Source organism: Suillus fuscotomentosus (assembly GCF_016647785.1).
Source record: "Suillus fuscotomentosus strain FC203 chromosome Unknown F5891scaffold_32, whole genome shotgun sequence".
Lineage (NCBI taxonomy): Eukaryota > Fungi > Basidiomycota > Agaricomycetes > Boletales > Suillaceae > Suillus > Suillus fuscotomentosus.
Genome location: NW_024539544.1, coordinates 350,090 through 370,586, shown reverse-complemented (window position 1 = coordinate 370,586; position 20,497 = coordinate 350,090). Strand labels below are relative to the sequence as shown.

The following is a 20,497-nucleotide window of genomic DNA, read 5'->3' as shown; positions in this document are numbered from 1 at the left end:
GCCCGCTTAGCTCAGTGGTAGAGCGCGTCACTTGTAACGGATCAAGAGATCCGAGAGATGATGAGGTCGGTTGTTCAATCCAGCCAGTGGGCAAATGTTTTGTTTTGCTCATTTTTTTCGGCCTTCGAATATTCCTAACTTGCCTTCATGCATTACGTAGTATAATGAAGATACCAAGGCTACTTAGGTCTTTCGGGCTCTGGAGACTGTAGTGAATTGATAAACATCTATCATCTAATTACTGATCCGCAAAATACAGGTACACAACGAACGACTTTCAAGATATTCAAGAACAAATTTTGGAAAAATACATGCCCGCAAGAATTTTAACACTTGCAAATTCACTTTTTGTCATATCAAACTGCTCCTGATGAGCGTGCACCACCTCTGTCTCCAATTTCCAGCCACGGGAGGCATGGTTATCGATCCACAAATTCCCAAACCCAATAAGATCAGGGACATTTGAGTCAAGCAGCTGTATTATTAATGGGAGGTGTTAGCACGTATGACCAGTCGCTGACTGGGTGGGATGGCATGCTCTGCTGGCGCTTCCACACCACCTGCTAGAATGCCCACACGCATCATCCCAAGGAGCTACATGACGTAACATGCAAGTAAGTTCACAGCGGTCAACGGAGGATCGGAGTTAGTCGTTAGCATCAATGAATAAGCAAATAGTGTCATGGTACGCACGTTATGCGCTGCGTGAGAGTGGGCATAGACACCGCCAAAGAATGACGCCGTCATGTCTTTCCCAGAGTTTCGTGTGAGTAAAACGGATCCTCCCGGATGGCTATCAAGGAACATTGACACGTCGTGGATAAAACCTGAGATGAGGAGAAGGGTCCGAGACTGGGATTCTTCCTGGACTATTTTTCAAAGCACGCCGACAGAGATATTGATTAGCAACGATTGAACGTGTGCTAACGTGGAGTCACTCACATGTTTTCCACGAAACCACAGGAAGTTCTTGCGGGGGTACGGGCCATTCAATTGAGTCCTGGATGTCCTTGAGAGCCTTGATCTTCATCGTGAGTGCGCCCTTTTCAATTTCGTTGCTAGGGAAAACACGGAGATGGGAGGCAAGACCGATATAGTGACAGACACCGATGAACCACTTGGTAGGGTCGTACTGATACCATCGGAATGCATTCCTAGTGACAAGGCCAAGAGTTGTGTAAATGACGTTGAGAACAGCGCAATGGATGTCAACTGCTACCTGTAGTCCATGGGAAATTGATGGTGGAAGTTATGGTATCCTTCTCCCATAGTGAGAATAGCGGACAAAAGATGATCACGGGGTGTGTGCTTGTCATCGTACGGCGTAGTTCCGAGATAGTGGGCAATAGAGTTGATGCAAAAAGTGCACTGGACTCAGGTCAAGTTTTGTCTTAGATGAACAACACGGAACTCACGTGATGACACGCGGTCATACGAAATGCACCAACGAAGAAGAATCCGCCTTTCCAGTCTCCCCACAACAAGCCAGGGATGATCATCGGAAGCAGGTACCCGAAAATAGTCAGGATGACAAAGTACCATCGGTGTTGCCATTGTACGAGAGGGTCCTTGCCCAAGTCAGAGATATCTGCTGGCCCGGGTTTCAAGTCTGACTTAAAAATAATCCATCCTATGTGCGTCCAGAGGAGGCCTCGTTCTGAGTTGTACGGGTCCAGATCCGTGTCGGTATGCCTGTGATGAGAACGATGGCGGCGTGCCCACCAATAACACGAGCCTTGCACTGCACTCGCCCCTGCAAGGATAAGGAATACCTGCAAGGGGAACGAAGCGTTATACGATCTGTGTGACCAAAGCCGGTGGTATCCTGAGGCAGCACATTCTGATGATATCCCTTGAAGGTTATCGCCACCACTCACCAGCAGTTATGCCTGGTGGAGCAAAATCAACAATCAGAAGAAGCGATCAGCCTTTGCAGAGCACCTACCAAGCATGGAATAAATATAATAGAGGGCAGTGCAAACAACGGTCTTCTGAAGGATGGGAACATAAAGCAAGCCATACAGCGAAAGAGCTGGCGTGATGACAAGGACAGAAAGGTTGAACCATCGTATGCCAGTGATGGTCGGAAAGCCCTGCATCACATTCTTGATAAACATATTGAACTGCCGCCTCATCACCACCAGCAACGCTAGCAGAAGAAGGCGTGACCAAGAAGAACAGAAGGACGATGATCGCACTCGTTACCAGGAGAAAGATTATGAGTTTCTCCTGCAGATTATGTAGTACCGTTGAGACATGGCATTATGAAGGCCCGGTGTGACTGATTTGATCAGGCAGCGAAGATCAGTGGATGACATGTTGTCGTGTGTAAAGTGTAACTCAAACCCGTGGAAGACAATGTCACAAAGCTACTTGTGAAACTCGAATTTCTATGGACGGTGAGCCTGTCATTAGTATTATTAACAGTTGATCCGAGACAATGAACAACAACCTTGGGCACTCACGCACAGGTTTCTACCGGACAAAGTAGTATCATATGATATTGTGCACCGAGCCCGTGTTGCTTCGAGACGTTCAGCAAAAGCAATATCCTATCTAGTTTGAGTTGCCAAAGTGAAAGAATTTTCTGGGAGATAGTTGACGAGGCTTACACTGATTCGTCCAGCATTCGTCTCTCAACTCTGTTCCAATTGGCAAAGAAACAAAAGAATGACATGAATTAATTCCACTTCGGAACTATAAGTACTTAGGTACGTCGTGCCGTGCACTCGCTAGATCCGATACATGCCGCGCCGCGGCATTCTTATTTAAACGATCTGGTTCAGACTCATCGCCGTGACGACACGCCGTTTGACCCCTTGTCTTATCCAAAAAGGTATTCGCCTGTCGACATGTCAAGCTTAAGTTGAGACCGACACCAAATCATAATTAAGAATGATATTGTGCACGGTTACTGGTGAATTTAGGCGGCCGCTAGAAGCACAACTCTAAGCGACGGCGCCAAGGGAAACGGTGGTGACTCGTTGTCATCGGTCGGACTATAACAGTCATCATCTTCGGATCAGCTTTTCGGTTAAGTACTTGGGTCGCACAATTACAAAGTAGTATGTTGATATGTGTAGATCTTGAGGTGTTTCCATTTCCTCGAACAGAAGTCAAGGAGAAATAGGATGAGCAAAGTGCACGGCCCGGCTTCAGGCCGTGGACCAGGTCGAGCCGGGCCAGATTGATTGAATCAATTTATATGAGCAGTATAGTAAAATCAACAAATGATATGGTAGTACGCACGAGACAGGTGAACACGAGGAATTAACCAGATGCGGTGGGCCACATCGCAATGATATGGCAGCGGTAACCCACGTGTCCTCCGACCGTAGTATTTTGATGTGTAGTCAGAACCAGACACGAAAAGGGTCATTCACCCGTGCACGTCAGCGCTCAGTTCAAGTAAGCCTGCACCTGACAATGTAAAATATCAATATTATGGGCCATGCACTTATCCATCATCTCTACTATTGTCGATAGCTTCATCATCGCGGAGATCGTCATGGCAGTCTTCCGAATCAACAAGTACTTGCGCTAAGCGCTAAGGACCAGTCGACAGCTCGTTTGCAGCGATCGCGCCGTTAGAAGGGCAGAATGTCCAAGTCGGCTAAAACTCCTTTAGGGTTCAAGCTGACAGATGCTGGCCGCTCATTAATCAGTGACCACCTCCTATGTAAGTAGATCGTACTCCGAGTCCATGCCACGGAGAACGATTCAGACCTGGTATCGACGCTCGTCGCTGTATCGTACCACTCGCTGTTGTAATGCCCTTTTCCGAGATATTGAAAGAAGTACTGGCCAGGAGGTAGGCCCGGGTATTCGACCGCTGCTTCTAAGTCCTCGAGCGAGTTACTAGTAGCCCGGCGGCCGCCCTTTTTGTCAGGTTCACTGACAAGTCTAAAAAAGTTCTGTCACACAATTTTTTGGTTCGTACCTGTAGGGTTGTGAGACCCTGGCCATCGGTGTAGTAATAGTTTCGTCACCAGCCATGACATGGACAAGTGGTAGGGCTGAATGTTAACACTTGGAGTCCCTGTTAGAAACATCGCTAGGTTCGGTGAAGCCGGGATGAAGATGAGTAGTAGTAAGTTTGCTCCGCGAATGCCATAGTGTGACGTCTACTTATTAATCATTCAAATATTCGAAGAATCAACACTAGCTTAATTATAGGTGTGGTCCCGCTCGAAAATAATATCGTCAAATCTCAGCGCTCAGCCGTGGCATCAAGACTCGAATTTTGTTCACAGCGCTCACTCCGAGTGAGTTTTTCGTAAAGTTTTTTTCTTAATTTGAAACCTGCATCACATGGAACGCCTCAATGCTACCTGTCAAATAAGCCGAGGAAGCAAGAACTTGTTGCGTGGGACTCATGGGAGCGAAACCTTGTTTTGTACTTTTTGGGACATCCCGAGCTTCATGCTAAACTCTCCGTAGTACTCCTTCCTTCCTTCCGCCCACCACACCCTCAGCGGCGTGCATCTCGCAATCAACTTGAACACTGCAGAGTAAAGTCGAATTTATGAATCAAATTACAGTTCATAATACCGGCATCATTCTTCCCTGCTCGTACTATATCAGATCTTATTTGTCTAACAATCAATCTGATATTTCTTCTCTGACCAGATAAGATAGCAGAACGTCGACAAACTGCATAAAGTATGGTCCAACTGCCCATAGACAGGCTTGCCATCACATGTCTATATCCATTTGCACTCCTCTTGGTTACAGTACTGTGCTTGACATAACAGAACGGGAACCATGATCATATGATACACCAAAAGTTCCTCTCGACCTCCATCTTTTCGCGTCTCGAAAAGTGCCGTTTTTTTTCGAAAGACTCGAAACACGATGATAAAATCTACCGGCTCTATTTTCTTCAATCTACATCGACACATCCGTCTGTTTCCTATCGATTTTCACTGGGGTTCATGTGCAGGACGCAACTCAGCCCGTCTCTTGTCCTCATTGAGGCGTGCCAATTTTCAGTGGTCGCAAGAGCCATGCCTGGGTCCTTTTTCCCTGTGCCCTTCCATTCCTGTTTGTAATCTAGAAATGGTGCTATATTCTCCGCGCATCACCTATGGATCTTCAATCAGGCTGTGACAATTGAGTGCGGTGCGCCTTGTACCAGTTCCGTACTTACCGTTGAGTCGCAATTGCGTGGGAGGTCCTCGCACTATGTCTTGCAGTTTGGATTGCTGTAAGACACTTCCGTAAACTGCGACAACATTTGACAGGAGAGATTATTGAGGACTGTCTTACAGTGTTGATGAAAACTCACATGGCTTACTTTGCGAGGTGAGTTCATGTTGTGAATATGGGTTCCTTTGTTTCCACTGAACGGTCGGACGTGCCAGTTTTACTTGCTGTTTCTTGCTTGCAGCTCATTCTTGATTATCACCATTGTCAATGGTATGTTGATCTTTTACTTACGCGTACATGCTACCACAGTTTATTTTTTCTATAGAACGATTCCCTGGACGCTCAAATTTATTTTGACAGTTGTACAGATGTTTGTAATGGGACCCCGCCTGATCCCAAGTGTTCGAGAATAGGATGATAAACTCGTGGCTGACTCCGACGCAGCAACTGGCATGACCTCAATCGCTTTCCAAGAGCGCGTGCATATATCAATCGACATTAGTGTGTAATGCTTGGCGAAGTGAATGGGTGTCGACAAAATTATTAGTAAGCTGATACTCAATGTAGTAAATCCTAGGCCTTATCGATTGATCAACTTTTAAGATGCGGCACTATACTTGCAAGATACACCATACAGCAGCTACGATGTGTCTCGCCCCCCTTGTAACAGTCCAAGCTGCGTCTGACGCAGACACCTCGCTAGGCTCCTTATGTGTTCAGGGAATCACGCGCACGGCTCAAATCTTGTCGAGCGAAGTCTTCACTATATAGCACTATTTATGTACGTACTTGTGGCGGAATCGTTTCCTTTCGGGGCATCTTCTCTTCCCTTCGTACCACTACTTGCAAACTCTCCGTACTCGTTCACTCCCGCATATCGCATCCTCAGCAGCACGCGTCTTGCAATACTGCGGAATTAAGTCAAATTTGCGATTCAAAACTACAATTCATAATACCAGCATCATGATCTTTACTCGACGCAATACTTCGAAGAGTCCATCACGATCTTGAATGCGAGCTGCTGTGGCCATTCAAAGCTTCAGTGCCAGCCCTCATGCGCACCGCTCATCTTGACATCTTAGGTTCGGATCATGGTTTCTGGCCGAAAGTGCTTTGCCCTTGCATATCTAACTTTGTCTGCTTGTAGATCAATCTGATATTTATTTTCGGACCAGATAAGATAACAGAACGTTGACGGAACGTTGACAGGACGCATGAAGTGTACCTCGCCTGCCCATAGCCGGGCTTGCCGTCACCAGTCTACCCCGTATTCGGGATTTCCCATTTGCACCCCTCTTGGTTACAATACTGTACTTCACATCTTATTAATGGTATCTAATCGATCAACTCTGACCCGACTTTGATTACATCGTTTCAACCTCTCTTAATATTCTTCTATCGCAACAATGACAGAGATGAATGAATCCGAGCTCAACAAGCCAGGTGGTGTTGAGGGTTCTAGCCGAGTAGGGATACAAGGGATGGAGATGTTGGAAGGCAGCATTATCGAGGCTTTCAAAGAGAGCGTGGAGCGCTCCGATCCTCAACATGCTGATAATCGCAACGATGTCACTCAGGGCATCCATGGCCATCTACATCACTTTGCGGCTGGCCATCACGTCTGGTTGAACAAATTCGTGCCTCAGTTGCAATCTCTTGCAGCCAAGTATCACGTCGGCAACTACGTTGCAATTAGAGGCACCAATCAACGAATTTTTGAAAGCATGCCGATCTATGCACGTTTGGGCATGCATATCTTATTTTATGGGAGGGAGCAGGTCAAGCTCTTGGAAGGAAACAAGCGCATCGAGGCACTTCTGATGGAGCAGAGCAAGCGTGAGGGGCAGATCTACGACTCGCCCGGGTCCAGGAGTCACATCCCATCATTCATACAGACCTACAACATTGACACAAACGAGCTGCTATATCCGCCCGACAGCCCAGCATACAAGAATTTCAATGACTTCTTCTATCGGAAACTCAAGCCTGGAGCCCGCCCTGTGCAGAACCCTGATCACGAATTCTGCAGTGCCGCGGACTGCCGGCTTGTCGTATACCCTGCGATACACGATGCGCAGACTTTTTGGATCAAGGGGGACGAGTTCACAGTTCCTGCCCTCCTAGGATTAGACAAATCTGATCCGCTCTGCCGGGCGCTGGAAGGCGGCTCTCTCGCATCATTTCGCCTTGCACCATCAGACTATCACCGCTTCCACTCACTTGCGGATGTCACTGTCATTGGTAAACCAAGGGATATTCCTGGACAGTATTTCACAGGTAAGGGGCGCACCTGCAAACTCGACGAATGGGAATTTACCTTCTGTAGTCAACCCGCAGGCAGTCAACGAGAAAAATCTTGATGTACTGTCTGCCAACAAGAGATCGGTTCTCATTCTAAACCATGACGCGACGAATAAGAAGATCGCATTCGTTGCAGTCGGCGCCTTGCTCGTTGGAAGCATCCAGTGGACCGTTTCGGTAAGTCTACGGAACATGATCGTCTAGCATGCCAAACTCACTTCCATCAGGCGGGCTCCAAGGTTCGGCGTGGAGAAGAACTTGGGTACTTCGCATACGGAGGTAGCACTGTCGTTGCTATCCTCGAGCCGGGGATGGTCGAATGGGATTCCGATCTTGTGGCCAACTCTTCGCCCCGGACGCCGGGTAAACTTGGAACCGAGACTCTGATGAAAGTTGGCTGGTCGATTGGGAAGGCACCAAGGAAGTAAACAGAAATTGCTATGGAAGATTAGTATCTCTTAAATGTAAGCGCATTCTATTTTCCCAATCACGTATTATCAATAGCTTTTGAACTATTTAAATACGTACATAATCAAGCGAGTCTGCACGCAAATCCATCTCATCAAGGACTAAACTAAGGAATTGGATAAAACCGTACACTGAGTAGGTGAACGGCGACGCGCGGGCACGGCTCTGCAACTTGGTATTTCTACTGCCTCCAATTTTTCCACGTCTTTCTCATGTACATTCAATGGAAGGCAACGCCTCTGAGTCATGCTTTTATTCTCTTCGTTACATTCGTAATCCGCTTAATTCAAAACAGTCTGTCACATCTAGAAGAATCCTATCAAAAAAAGACAGCAAAAACTTGTACATAAGTATAGGTGACTGAAAAGATTGAGGTATGCACGCCGGTCGGATAGAGTACATCGATGATCGCATCAAGCTCTGCCATTTTGAGATCCGCCTGTCTCCTTCAGTGCCTCCCTACCGGTATTTCGAAAGGCTACGAGGGCATCCCATGCACGTCCAGACGTTATGCTGTTCATCGCTAGCGCAGCCCCTTCTTTGAAGTCCGAAGCTAAACCTGCAACAACCAGAAGCGCCGATGCGTTCAGCAATACAAAATGCAAAACGGGTATCAGCGACACCGGTATATCATTACCCGAGTCAAGCAGTGCCTTGAACGTCCCTGCATTCTCTGTCGGTGTTCCGCCAGTAACGGATGAGAGTGGATGGACACTTAGTCCGAAAAGGTCTGGGTGCAATCTGATTTCCGTAATTTTGCCATCCTCCAATTGCCACGCGTACGTGTCGCCGGCACAGCTAATCTCATCAAGTCCTTCGGCTCCACACACAACGAGGGCACGCTCGACGCCACCGTCACGGAGGGACTGAGCGAAGGTAGGACCGAGTTCACGCTCAGCCACACCCAAAACCATTCCTCGTGGACGTGCAGGATTTATGAGGGGCCCAAGGACATTGAAGAGCGTTCTGAAGGGTAAGGACTTGCGGTATGGCGCGATCATAGCGAGTGCAGGATGGTAATGAGGCGCGAGGATGAAGGTGAATGGCACCTTAGATATGGGAAAAGGAGTGCCTGGTGAAGGGGCAGTAAATGAACAATCAAGGGATTGTAAAAGATCTGCTGATCCAGATGAGGACGTGGAAGCCCTGCTTCCATGCTTATTGTTTGATTCGTCAGATAAGTCACTACAGCAGATGTAATGTAATCTTACCTTGATCACTCGAGCACCTGCGCCTGCGGCAACGACGGCTGCTGTGGTACTAACGTTGAACGTGTTGTGACCATCACCTCCAGTTCCAACGATATCGACAACAAAATCCGTGTCTCCATCTTCGATATCTGCTTGTAATGCCCGTGCCCTTAGGACTTCAGCAGCCGCAGCGAGGGATTCTGGGCGTCTTTCCACTCTTTCTATGTGGAGGGCAGCGAGGAATGCACCTATTTGTGCAGGAGAAGTAGCATCTGGGGTAAAAAGGCGATGAAGTGCGAGTTTAAGGTCTTCCGGAGTGAAATACTCGGGAGTCTTGACGAGCTTTCCTAGTAGGAGTTTGAAGGAATCGGGAGTATATTCTGTCATGTGGTAATATGCACGTTGCACCAGACGCCCACACACACAAACAATACATTATGTAAGATCTAATCAGTACATAACACATCACATCACGCCTGTGGCGCACGACTGCTCTTCCAGAGGCTATGATCATAAGCGAAATATATTTATTCTGCGTGTCTATCATGCCCTGACCCTGCTATCTCTGCCTCCCATCATGATGGCAGCTTCTTCCAAACTGACAGAAGAAAATTGGTATCCATCCAACCTTCTTGCATATAACGCACTCCCGGCTCACCAAGCCTTTGACTCCCCAATATCTGATGCGAAGTCCACTGCTGATACTAGAACCGATTTCTACGACCGCAGTCTGACGAGTCGCAGATATGCCCTTATCGGAGTGGCATGTTCAAGTATCTTCGGCTGCTTATGCATTACCGCAGGTACTGTAACTTTAGCCAATCACGGAATCGCGGGAGTAACCCCGCTCAACATGATGGATTGGAAGGGGAATACCAGAAATCCATGGTGGCTGCAATTGAAGATATATCCCCTGATACTCAACTTAATTGTCACATTATGTACAGAATCCATAGGTTTCATACACGGCATCTCATTGCGCTCTGCGCTAGCCTCAGAGTCTCGGCTTCGTTTCAACACCAATTTGCGCCTTCTGACCGCAGCTCGTGGATGGTATAACCCTAACGGTGTCCTGCTTAATGGTATCTCGGCTGTCCTCCTCATTATATCTTACAGCTCGGCCTCATTCATCATATATCTGGACGACCAATTGACCATGCCAGTCTCCACAGGCGTCGCCATCGCCGGGTTTCCTCTCCTTATCCTGGGCGTCGCACTCCTCCTCCAAGTGATGATCGCATTGTCAGGAATGCGAGCTGTCAAAATCATGACGTGGAGCTCCTCACCTTTCGACTTGACCGCCGCGCTGCTCCATCACACGCAATTGACCCCTGACCCTTTCCGGTGCATGCGTCGTGTGTCTGACCTAGACACATATGGAGGTCCAGCGAAGCCACAAGAGACACAGCCCTCTGCGTGGCATGCTCACCCTAGCATCCGGAAAGTTGTCATTTTCCTTTGGGTAATTGTTGTAGCATGCGCTGTATGGGCCGTACTCGTCATGTATTTCTCGGACCTTTACGGTCTTCCGCTGACCCTACGAACGTGGTCGTTCTTCCAGAACGAGCAGTCCAAACTCATCTCGTATTTCTCATATTATATGACAGATGTCAATCTTGAGGCGTGGGCTCTGTTCTTTGTCAACATCGCAGTTGTTCAGGGACCGTTGACGCTTATGTTGCATTGCTCGGAGCTCACCGTGAATGTCATTCGAGACGAAAGACAATGGAGATGCGCTACCGGAGGGAAAGGACTCAGAGTGGCGACGAACCCGCTGGAGCCGATTTTGACTCATCCGATCTGTCTCATACTTTTCTTCGCGAAGCCTTTCCTGCGTGAGTCATTCACGCTTGATATTTTGTTGTCAGTGTTATTGAACACTATCCTCGACGATCACAGACTGGATGTTTGCGCTTTCATTCAGTGTATCTTTCATAGCCTTTGACGAGATTGTATCTGTTTTTTCTGTATATATGTACACCGCCCAGGTTCGCACTTACTGCCCATGTAAAGTTTTACAACATTCTCACATTTTTGCAGATCTGGAACTTATGCATTGCGCTCGTTATATTTGCCTGTTTCTTCACTTTCATCGCACTGCGCCGACCGTACGGTCCTCAGCCGGCTGCATATGGCCATGTCCAGACGCTCGCCAACCTCGTGGATGAGTGGTCACCTGTGATGTGGTGGGGACACAAGGAGGATGGAATTCCGTACTGTCATGCTGGTGGGGCATTTGTACTATACTCACGGTGATGCTGCATTGACACTTCTGAAAAGGGACGAGCGATCACCCGCTACCGGACGTGAAGATGGACTGTGTTTATGCTGGTTCCGGTGCTGGGTCTCCGGTATCCCTCTCATGAGAGGTACTTTCTTTTTTCTTGAAGGGAACTTCTTGACTTTTATTTTTAAACAGAGAAGCTATATCCACGCCAGGCTAGCAATGCATTTACGGTGCACACAACTAGTCATGTTGTTGAACGAGACATACAATTTTTATGCTGTCTGCTGTGTTGTAGTTGGTTCATATTGTTCTTATACCGTTCATACGAGTCTGGGACAACTTTTAGCAGGGACACGTTCGATTTGACCTTCAAGGGGTTGTTACATCATTGTAATTTTGGTAGTATGTATTGTAAAAACTGATCAATTATGCATTCCATCATCAGGCTACGCATGCACGAGCTTCCGTGCTTCGAGACATCGAATGAGGCGAGAAGATAAATCGAGGACGGACTGCTGAGGAACTGAAGCATATTCAGGTTATTGGTTTAGAAAATGATTCGCACATATGATATAGTAAATCACCTGACTAAATACTTGGTCCAGAGCTTGCAATCTACTTCAGAACTCAGATTAATACCATAAATAAAATAGGAATACATTAAAGCGAATTCCCCAACTCTTTGTAGAGCAACAGACAGCTGTTAACTCCACTGAGTATTACACACTACTGCTAGTTGATATGTGCACACGCTCCTGGAAAGCAATCGAGACCATGCCAGTTACTGTGTCGGAATCGGCCACGAGATATTCTCGAACGCTGAGGATCAGGCGGGGTCCCAGCACAAACATCTGCACGACTGAGAAAACCTGAAGAAACCCATAATAAAGCTGAGCTTCCAGGGAATATGCCTATCAAAACGATTAACTGCGTTAGCATGCAGAGGTAAGTGAAAGATTGACCTACCGTTGGAGAGAATTCAATAATGAGCTCGAAGCAAGAAACAACAACAAAGCTACACGTCCGGCCCTTCAGTGGAAAAAAAAGAATAATAATGACAATACGAGCTTACCTCGCAAAGTAAATCATGTGAGTTTTCATCAACACCACGAAACAGTCCCTAATAATCCCTCCTGCCGAATGTTGTCGCAGTTCATGGAAGTGTTTTACTGCAATCCAGACTGCGAGACACAGTGCTAGGACCTCCCACACAATGGAGAGTACCCAAGCAACAGAATTCAGAAGTAAGATATCTTCCGCATAGCCAAACGAGCACTGATGGGTGCCAGAGAGAATGAGTTCCTCTGGTATTCATCATTGAGCCCCATGCACGTTGTTTTTATCCACAATTAAGCGTACCTCCTGAGCCATGTATCGTTATCATCATGGCGTCCATTCCGTCGAAAATGTTGACAGCCAGGAAGGTGACAATGAGAAATATCAGGATCTTTCTGGATCCTTGATACATGGCATGCAACCGAGTGATGATGATGACTTGCAGCATGTTTCAGTTACGTCAGTATCACTGAGCTGCAAGTGCTAAGCTCACCCCACAACATTGCAAATACCACAACACCTATCCAAATCCATACAACGTTCACAGTCCAGCCTGACGAATCTAGTGAGTGATCGGCTTCGGGTGACACACACTCCAAACAGACTCACATCTGTAGCCGTATAGCATGGCGGTCATTATAGTGAGCCAAGAAGTTAGTAAAGACCACACTCACCCCTACAGGGCGACACGGTTAATTGGACGAAAACAGTAGGCATCTGTACAAAATACTCACTGTATCTGTCAGCGAGATGGTCTGAAGATTGACTGCATGCCATTGGTCAGAAGAAGCAGAGACAGTGAATGTACTAAAGAGACATACTCAACATGTACAGGCTAATTACGAGAGATAGCCGATTAGCGCAACACCGATCGTTTAACCTTCCGAACTTACGCAGCATATAAGATTCCAAGGTAGCGCACCTAGGATACTTTCAAATCAGCACAACATGACAACCGTGACAGGCAAGCTACAGACGCTGAGATACAGAACTGTCATTAGGGACCAGCGCTGCCTCTGTAATGAAGATTAAATGTATCTTCATGGTTGTTCTTCTGACATGAGATTCTACTTACCCAGATCAGTTCGACCTATAAAACCATTCTTAGCGAGATAGCTGCTCCGATTATAGTATCGACATACCTCTTGTCCAAATGTAAGTGCTGAAAATACTTGTAAGATATCAGCAGTCCTTTAACGCTCTCACTGTGCTCACCCCAATCATATGTCACTCCAACGAAAGCGGCAGCTACGAATCGTCGTCGAAGTTATTGAGACATCAGCTTCAACATCTGACTGTAGCCCACGAACCTGTAAAATAGCTGGAAAACCGATATGCATTGATGATCGGCCACCAAGTGGGATCATTTGAGACTATGGTCATATCGGTAGAGAATTGGAATTGGTGTGGATGAGAGGCGAACTTGGGAGACGCATGACATATAACATTCGCGCTATATGTACTACTAACCAAGCAACCGAAATATAAGGTATTTGTAAACTTCACGTACCAGATGTCACGATTGCATAGCAGATGCGTGGGCTCCAGTTCCAAGGAATTCGCTAACGCCTTCTTCCTCAGTCATCGGGCTTTCGTATCATAAGGACGCCAATTACATACAATGGTTAGTGCAGGATAGGGAAGTTTTGTCTTCGTGTTTTTCACGATTTGAAACGGCGCTTGGAGCCACTTGATACGATACATAGTACTATCAGTATCGATCGCGGGACACCTAAGCATTGAACGAACAAAACTACGAAGCTCGCATTGATCTGAAAATTCAAGGCTTCCGAGTTGGGAGGGAATATTCGGTAAGTTCCAAGTTATTGTTGTTTTTCCGAACAACGTTCAGAACGATACTAGTACTATCTTGTATTACTTATATAGAAATTTGTTGAACTTTGTTCCAGCTTCGTCCGATGGACCGATGATGCTCGTGTTTGGGACTAGAGAGATTCGGCTATGCCTAGAGTGTTAACTCTTCGCAAGCAGATGGGCGTGAGACTCGGAGGTAAACAACTTGTTAACATGGAACAACGCGGAGAAGGGAACGGTACAAGCCAGAGGAGCAATAATTCACATGCGTCAGATGAAACGAATAACTAGTCAATTTCACTTTTGAAAGGTTGAGAGGTATTACAACTCAGTTACAACTCGCTCCAGAAGCCATTCCTTCATCGCTGGTTCGAATACGACAACGGGAACCTTCCCTTGACTAACCGTGATGTTCGTCTGCTCGCATTTCTGCCTATGATATCCTGCAAAGGTGCCCTTGTTCACGATACGGATGGTAGGCTTTCTTGATTTGCCTTGCCAAACAACGATGCGATAATCATCGCTTGCTGAGATAAGATTGTCAAACAGTTGATTTATCGCCATTCTCGCATCCTGTCCTGTGAATATCAATCAGTACGCAGCGGCATGAATGATTCGGATTACGAAGCAAGCACGAACGTAGTTCCCCTGCAAGCTCTATCAAGTACCCATAAGTGACAGGCTTATCTCGATCGTCCAGCACAATGGTGAAAGATACGATCTGGCCGATCGATTGTTGAGCGGCAGAGACGATCGCGTCCGTCAACTGCGACTCTGTACACGATGCTCCAAATGCCACTCCAAGCGAATCACTTCCCCGCCAGACACTTCAGCTAAGCCTAAGCCTGATGACATCACAACTCACTCTCGCCTATGAAGATAATTGATGATCGGTAGGCCGTCATCTGGAGCAAAGCCTTTAACGGTGATGACATCAGCAAGGCGGTATCTCCACAAGCCATTGCGGGTCGTCACGACGGGCTCGTAGTGCCCACCAGTTACGAGTTCCCACTAAGGGGGGTGAGAAGACAAAGTTAAGATGCAGTCAATAATTCCTACAGCGGACAATACACGGTCTGAAGGCTCGTTGGAACGCACGTCCAGAAACTCGACGACCCCATCTCTAAACGTCACCTTGAAGTCAGTATTAGGGTTGCCTTCAGGGTATACCCTGGCGATACCGCATTCTGTACTACCATACCCATGGGACTTGATGGTAACGGAAGGTCCGAGGAGGTGAGTAATCTTGTGTCACTGGCTATCAGTTGAGTGGTAAACCTTCCGCACTTGACGTGCCTTTGGAACAGAAACAGCAGCATGACCTCCAGTGATCCCAACGAATTGTTTCAAGTCAGGCCACACGCAGACTGCCCAGCCCTGGATGACAGGAGGCCCGATTTCCCGAAGTTCAGCAGCGCGAACAGGGTCGGGAGTAAGATGTCTCTGAGAAAACTTGTGAGCTCGATGCCATGTAGTGGACAATAAAAATATGACCTCCAATGGTGCTCGCAGATCACCTAGGTCTTCAACATCCGGGATGATACCCTTCTCGATGCATTCGACAAGTAAAGTCCATTCATCTTCCACGTACTGCAAAAAAATGACGAACACATTGGCAAATAAGAACCGGATGGTTGTCACTCGACGATCCGCCAGTGCAAATAGCGCATTCAGAATAGATAAAGTGCGATAGCTTTTAACCAAAGATATCGCATATGGTTCCGTTCTTCCCGGAACTAAAAGTTGCCTAGAGATTAGCTTCCATGAGGATATTGGTGCCACGGGCTTACCCCACAGATCGAGTCTATCCTTATCATGCTCGACGTCCCAGTTCATTCCCATTCGCAAAATACCGATGCTCGCAGAGCAGACAGCTACATCCTTGGAGCTCTGACCATCCTCGCAATCTATCTTTAAGACTTGCCAATATCTCGAAGAGAACGGTGCCAAGGTGGTACCATCTGACGGGAAAAAACCCTGATACGAGGATTGCTGTAAAAGGTGTGGGGGAGGCCGATACTTTGGGAACAACTTTGGTGCGTTTCTAGATGCCATGCTAGTCATGGCTAAGAAGTAGGGCAGTCCCGGGGCAAACATGTTCTTGACGTCAGCCTCCATGCAAGGAGTCACCAAAAACTTTGCTATAAACGGCCTATAAGGTTCGTAGTTTGTGATGGGAATGAATTCTCGGAAGCTGCGTAGGAAGTTAATATCATCCTTCGAGTCGCTCTGCGCGATGGCCTCGCGGAACCCCGCCAATTCGGGAGCGCCCTGCGCAAATTGAGACGCAAAGTTCGGCTGTATGATCTCCAGTAGGATGTTATCTATGCGATCCTTGAGCTGCTGAGAAAGCTCAGTAGACAAAGAATTTAAGAGAACTGTTTGACGATGAGACATTGTTGTAGCCATCTCGTTCAATCAACAAGATTGGTTAATTGTAGTGTTGCAAGCAGAACAGTTTAGAAGTATTTTTGCCAGCAGACCTGGCAGAATTGGAAGAACTCTGCCCTGCCAGCATGGCATTTAAATGGCAGAATAGATGAAAATGTTTCATAGATACTAGAAGTGATGTCGAAGATCATACGACGCCATTTTTCCGGCACCCTGATGCCACTCCGAGTTAGTGATATAACATGTGCTGGCAAACCAGGAGGGGCCTACAGCGAAACATATGTGGCACATCAGGTAGTAGCACTGAGTAGCAGCCTAGAGTAGCAGCCTAGTGACTAGTTTAACCTGGGATTGCACATTGCCAACACAGTTGCGATCGACTCTGCATCTGCTTACGAAACGTAGGGCAATGCATAACCGCTAGCGTACTAAGCTCTCGTGTGTCGTTTGCTGGACTGCATAACCTTCCCGTAAACTCTCTCTGCCGTCTCTTAATGGTCTACCAATCTGGGACATCCAAAGCTGCCTACGTATGCCAGTATCTTGACGGTCGATTACCAGGCCTGAATCAGAATGCTACCACGCACCGTAGATTCATAGGATCTGATTACCACCAGTTCTATGTAAGTAGTCATTTGTACGAGGAATAAATGAATTCGCACCAGACGTTTTTACAGCTCCATTATAATTCTTTTCCAGTAACCATTCCTTAATTGTTGTGTCGAATCAGACGATAGGAACCTTCACCTGACCCCCCGGGACATCTTGACTTGTATTGCAAACAGCGAGGCGGTCATACCTTCATACTAGTCCTCTTGCAATAGCACTGTGTCAAATGTTACTCACAGCTTGCAGATAAAGTGAAGAATAATACCACTAGACTGTCACAGTGAAGGATCAATGGGAGAAGTCGGCGTCAGCCTGGGCCCTGCCGAGCTCCTCCGAGCCGCCGTCCGGCGAGGTTCAACTTTGGATGGTCCTCAAAAACCTGAAACATTTGAGGTAGAAAACAAGCGATAGTTGGCATATTATGTAAGTCAAAATAACCGTTCAAATGTTCAAATGTTCAACGTTCAAGCTTGCTGCTGGCAGCTGCTTGGCCATTGATTGACCTGTGTGATGCCTAGTTCGCAACAAATGTTGTCATCACTGGTCGTTTCAGGACACATTCAACGATTAGAGTATGAATCCGCACTAATCACTCGTACTATGCTTGATCTCATTAACCGTAATTGCGGGTGGTTTTAGAAAACTAGTTCACTCGCTTGGGAGGTGGCGTGATGATAAACGCTCTCCCGGAACAAATGTAAGATTTTTGAAAGGATCCATGCATACAGCTACAGTATCTCTAGTGTCCTGATGTCCATCAAGTAGCTAATCGAAGTCATGTCTTTAACCTGTGCAATAATATTACAATTGGATGCGATCCTCTTGAATTCTCCGTCACGCTGCCGTGCCAGCAGAAATGCACTGAAAGGTTGTCCAAGGCGAACAATCAATCGCAATGCTCCCGAGTGAGAATCCCAATAATCCGGCCTAGTCTGTGCAGGGAGTGAATCGTGCAACGAAGATTCGGATACGGACCAATTGTCCACGCTCTGCGTATCATATGCAGGGTCATGCAGCCCGAGAAGATGGCGGCTCCATGGATGAACGAGCAGGATCGTCTGCCAGACGGGCGGCGGCTTTGCTGGCGAGAATGAGGTGAACTTGTCTTCTGTGGTGATCTGCAGGTTGCGAAGCCCGTCTGACTTGAGTTCATATGTATAAGTGTCCTTGTCATGACCCGGCTGCCGCTGGGCTTCTGTGACCGGGAATACGATGCAAGGCAGATGCAACCGGCGGTGCGCGAAGCGGGGAGCACTGAGGGAGTCAAGTTTTTGATATAATTCTGAAGCCGACTGTAGAGCCACAACACCTCGCAGCGAGAATACCGATGACTGAATCTCATCTTCGAATAGAGATGACAGTTTGCATGGTGGCGTTTTGTATGAAGTGATGTCGGCTGGTAGACAGCTATTGAACTCTGATGACTTTCCGACCCAGTCCAGGGCGGTAATATCGCCAGACTGAGCTATGATTTCCTGCAGGAGCCGTCCGAGTGCGTTCTGCTTCTTCTCGGTATAATCAACATGTAGGCGGACGCCAAAGATGCCGAATAACGAGTATGCGATGTCTTCTTGCAACGTGGTAATACGTGTCGACGCCCACTGAAGTTTCTCTCGGGCATCTCTCATCCCGGGATGGAAGGCCACGACAGCTTGTTGATCTATTCCCGTCGCATCCTCCAATTCCTGCATGATCGCGACGGAATCCTTGTGGTTGCGGGCGCGAGGGTCGAGATAAAGAGTCCAGTCTTTCTGATAGAAGAGGATGACTTTGGGAGTGAGGAATTCTTGAACAGTCCATCCACGTGTGTTCCAAACGCTCTTTGCCAGTGTACCAGACTTTGACAAAGGCGGAACATCTGAGAGGTATACGACCGTGAGTGCGGAGTGGTGATACCAAACGAACATGGACTTGACCGATGCTTGGAGTTCAACATCGATGTTCTTGTCAATACAGCATGTATCGCTCCATGCCCAGCGGTATCCTAAATCACGAGCAGTTTCGCAGAAGGACTGCAACTTTTTGATGCCGCCAACAGGATCCAACTTATAGATAACCCTGTCCTGGATATCCTGCAGTAGCGGCTCCTTCCCTTCCCACCTGTGCGATAGCATGACATATTGGAAGTATGTCATCACCACTTCTTCAACGTGCGTTATTTGGATATCCCGATGCGCGATTGTTGATGACAAGAGCTCCATATACTCTATGCTCGATTTGAAGGTGAGGATCTGCGCCTCGCGATCGCATAGGAGTCCCGTGGTGGTGTCGAGCACGCGCAGCGGAGCATTGTCAAGTTGAGCATCAATAACTTTTTGAATAGCACAGTCTACTTCGGATGGACTGAGATACTCTACAGAAATAGTCAAAATGTGTTGGTGTATGAGGTGTTGGGACTTACTTCGCGTCTCAGTGTCTGGAGCATTTTCCAGTTTTGAGAGCATCATTCGGAAGGCCGCAATAGCTTCATTATAGAATTTTGAGCCATGAAGTGCTGCATGCTTCAACTTGTATCCAATATGAGACGAAGGGTTGAGTTGGATGACCTGTGTATCACCGCAATGAGCACATGTGAAGAAACAATACATGTCATTGTACCTTCTGCGCATCGAGAAATGCTTCCATCCACAGCCCTTTCCCCGACCTGGCCCTACTGCGATTTGCAAAGACAGCATCGGATGGAGAAGTTAGGTCGATCGCGGCCGAGTATAAGTCGATGGCCCTATCAAAATGGCTTGCAGCGAGGGCAGCATCTCCGCTGGTAAGAAAGAGCGCGCTGCATTTTTTTGTGAAAGCTGAGTCAAAATGGGGGTGAGGATTGTAGCCTGCGTGACATTACGAACTCCAGACTTGCCATCAGACCATTCAAGGCAGCTGGCCTTCATTATTTCGTCAGTATTTTCCATCATATATCGGTATGATTTGACGGCATCTTGAGGTTTACCTGCCCGAAGGAGTGCATCACACCGTTTCTGGCTTGCCTTTTGCCACAAGGACTGCAGGTCCCAGCCAAAGAGCTGGACAAGATTCAGTTATAGAAAGTATCGTGTAGGTATCATCTTAACGCACCACTACCAAATCCTCGTAAATCGCATGAATGTCCGATTTTGATGAGAGAGCGCCGGAGTTGATAGCAACAGTGAAATGTTCAGCGGCTTCGTCGTAATGTCCGCCATCCAAGGCTTTGATTCCGAGTTGAACACGTAGATATGCCTAATGTGCGAGTTGCAAAATTAGTGTTTGATGACCCTGCACGGCTCCATGATACTTACTTGTACAATATGACATGCGC

At 47.3% G+C, this 20,497-nt stretch overlaps 5 protein-coding genes and 1 non-coding gene across 6 annotated transcripts; 3 read left to right on the top strand and 3 right to left on the bottom strand.

Annotated features, from left to right (window-relative positions):
• Window positions 1–93, top strand: F5891DRAFT_t82. The gene has a single exon. It is a non-coding gene; the product is annotated as a tRNA-Thr (tRNA).
• A 390-nt stretch (window positions 94–483) lies between these two features.
• On the bottom strand, window positions 484–2,117 carry F5891DRAFT_1189671 (uncharacterized protein; the record flags this gene model as incomplete). The annotated part of the gene is made up of 7 exons (XM_041367198.1): window positions 484–594; window positions 694–869; window positions 943–1,154; window positions 1,220–1,368; window positions 1,416–1,825; window positions 1,878–1,889; window positions 1,946–2,117. 7 exons carry the CDS (start codon window positions 2,115–2,117, stop codon window positions 484–486), a joined length of 1,242 nt encoding a protein of 413 aa, XP_041225102.1.
• A 4,518-nt stretch (window positions 2,118–6,635) lies between these two features.
• On the top strand, window positions 6,636–7,877 carry F5891DRAFT_953674 (phosphatidylserine decarboxylase-domain-containing protein; the record flags this gene model as incomplete). The annotated part of the gene is made up of 3 exons (XM_041375202.1): window positions 6,636–7,425; window positions 7,475–7,626; window positions 7,677–7,877. The coding sequence occupies 3 exons, from the start codon at window positions 6,636–6,638 to the stop codon at window positions 7,875–7,877; spliced, it is 1,143 nt and encodes a 380-aa protein (XP_041225101.1).
• A 453-nt stretch (window positions 7,878–8,330) lies between these two features.
• F5891DRAFT_1146885 (glycosyl transferase) lies at window positions 8,331–9,508 on the bottom strand (the record flags this gene model as incomplete). The annotated part of the gene is made up of 2 exons (XM_041365036.1): window positions 9,129–9,508; window positions 8,331–9,074 (listed from the first exon to the last, which is right to left on the bottom strand). The coding sequence occupies exons 1-2, from the start codon at window positions 9,492–9,494 to the stop codon at window positions 8,331–8,333; spliced, it is 1,110 nt and encodes a 369-aa protein (XP_041225100.1). The 5' UTR covers window positions 9,495–9,508.
• A 179-nt stretch (window positions 9,509–9,687) lies between these two features.
• F5891DRAFT_953605 (uncharacterized protein) lies at window positions 9,688–11,363 on the top strand (the record flags this gene model as incomplete). Its single annotated transcript, XM_041375193.1, has 3 exons — window positions 9,688–10,942; window positions 11,007–11,095; window positions 11,148–11,363. The coding sequence occupies 3 exons, from the start codon at window positions 9,688–9,690 to the stop codon at window positions 11,361–11,363; spliced, it is 1,560 nt and encodes a 519-aa protein (XP_041225099.1).
• Window positions 11,364–14,526: 3,163 nt separating this feature from the next.
• On the bottom strand, window positions 14,527–16,602 carry F5891DRAFT_953610 (GH3 auxin-responsive promoter; the record flags this gene model as incomplete). The annotated part of the gene is made up of 7 exons (XM_041375194.1): window positions 14,527–14,783; window positions 14,830–15,017; window positions 15,071–15,216; window positions 15,265–15,450; window positions 15,493–15,648; window positions 15,700–15,941; window positions 15,996–16,602. The coding sequence occupies 7 exons, from the start codon at window positions 16,600–16,602 to the stop codon at window positions 14,527–14,529; spliced, it is 1,782 nt and encodes a 593-aa protein (XP_041225098.1).
• Window positions 16,603–20,497: the final 3,895 nt, after the last annotated feature.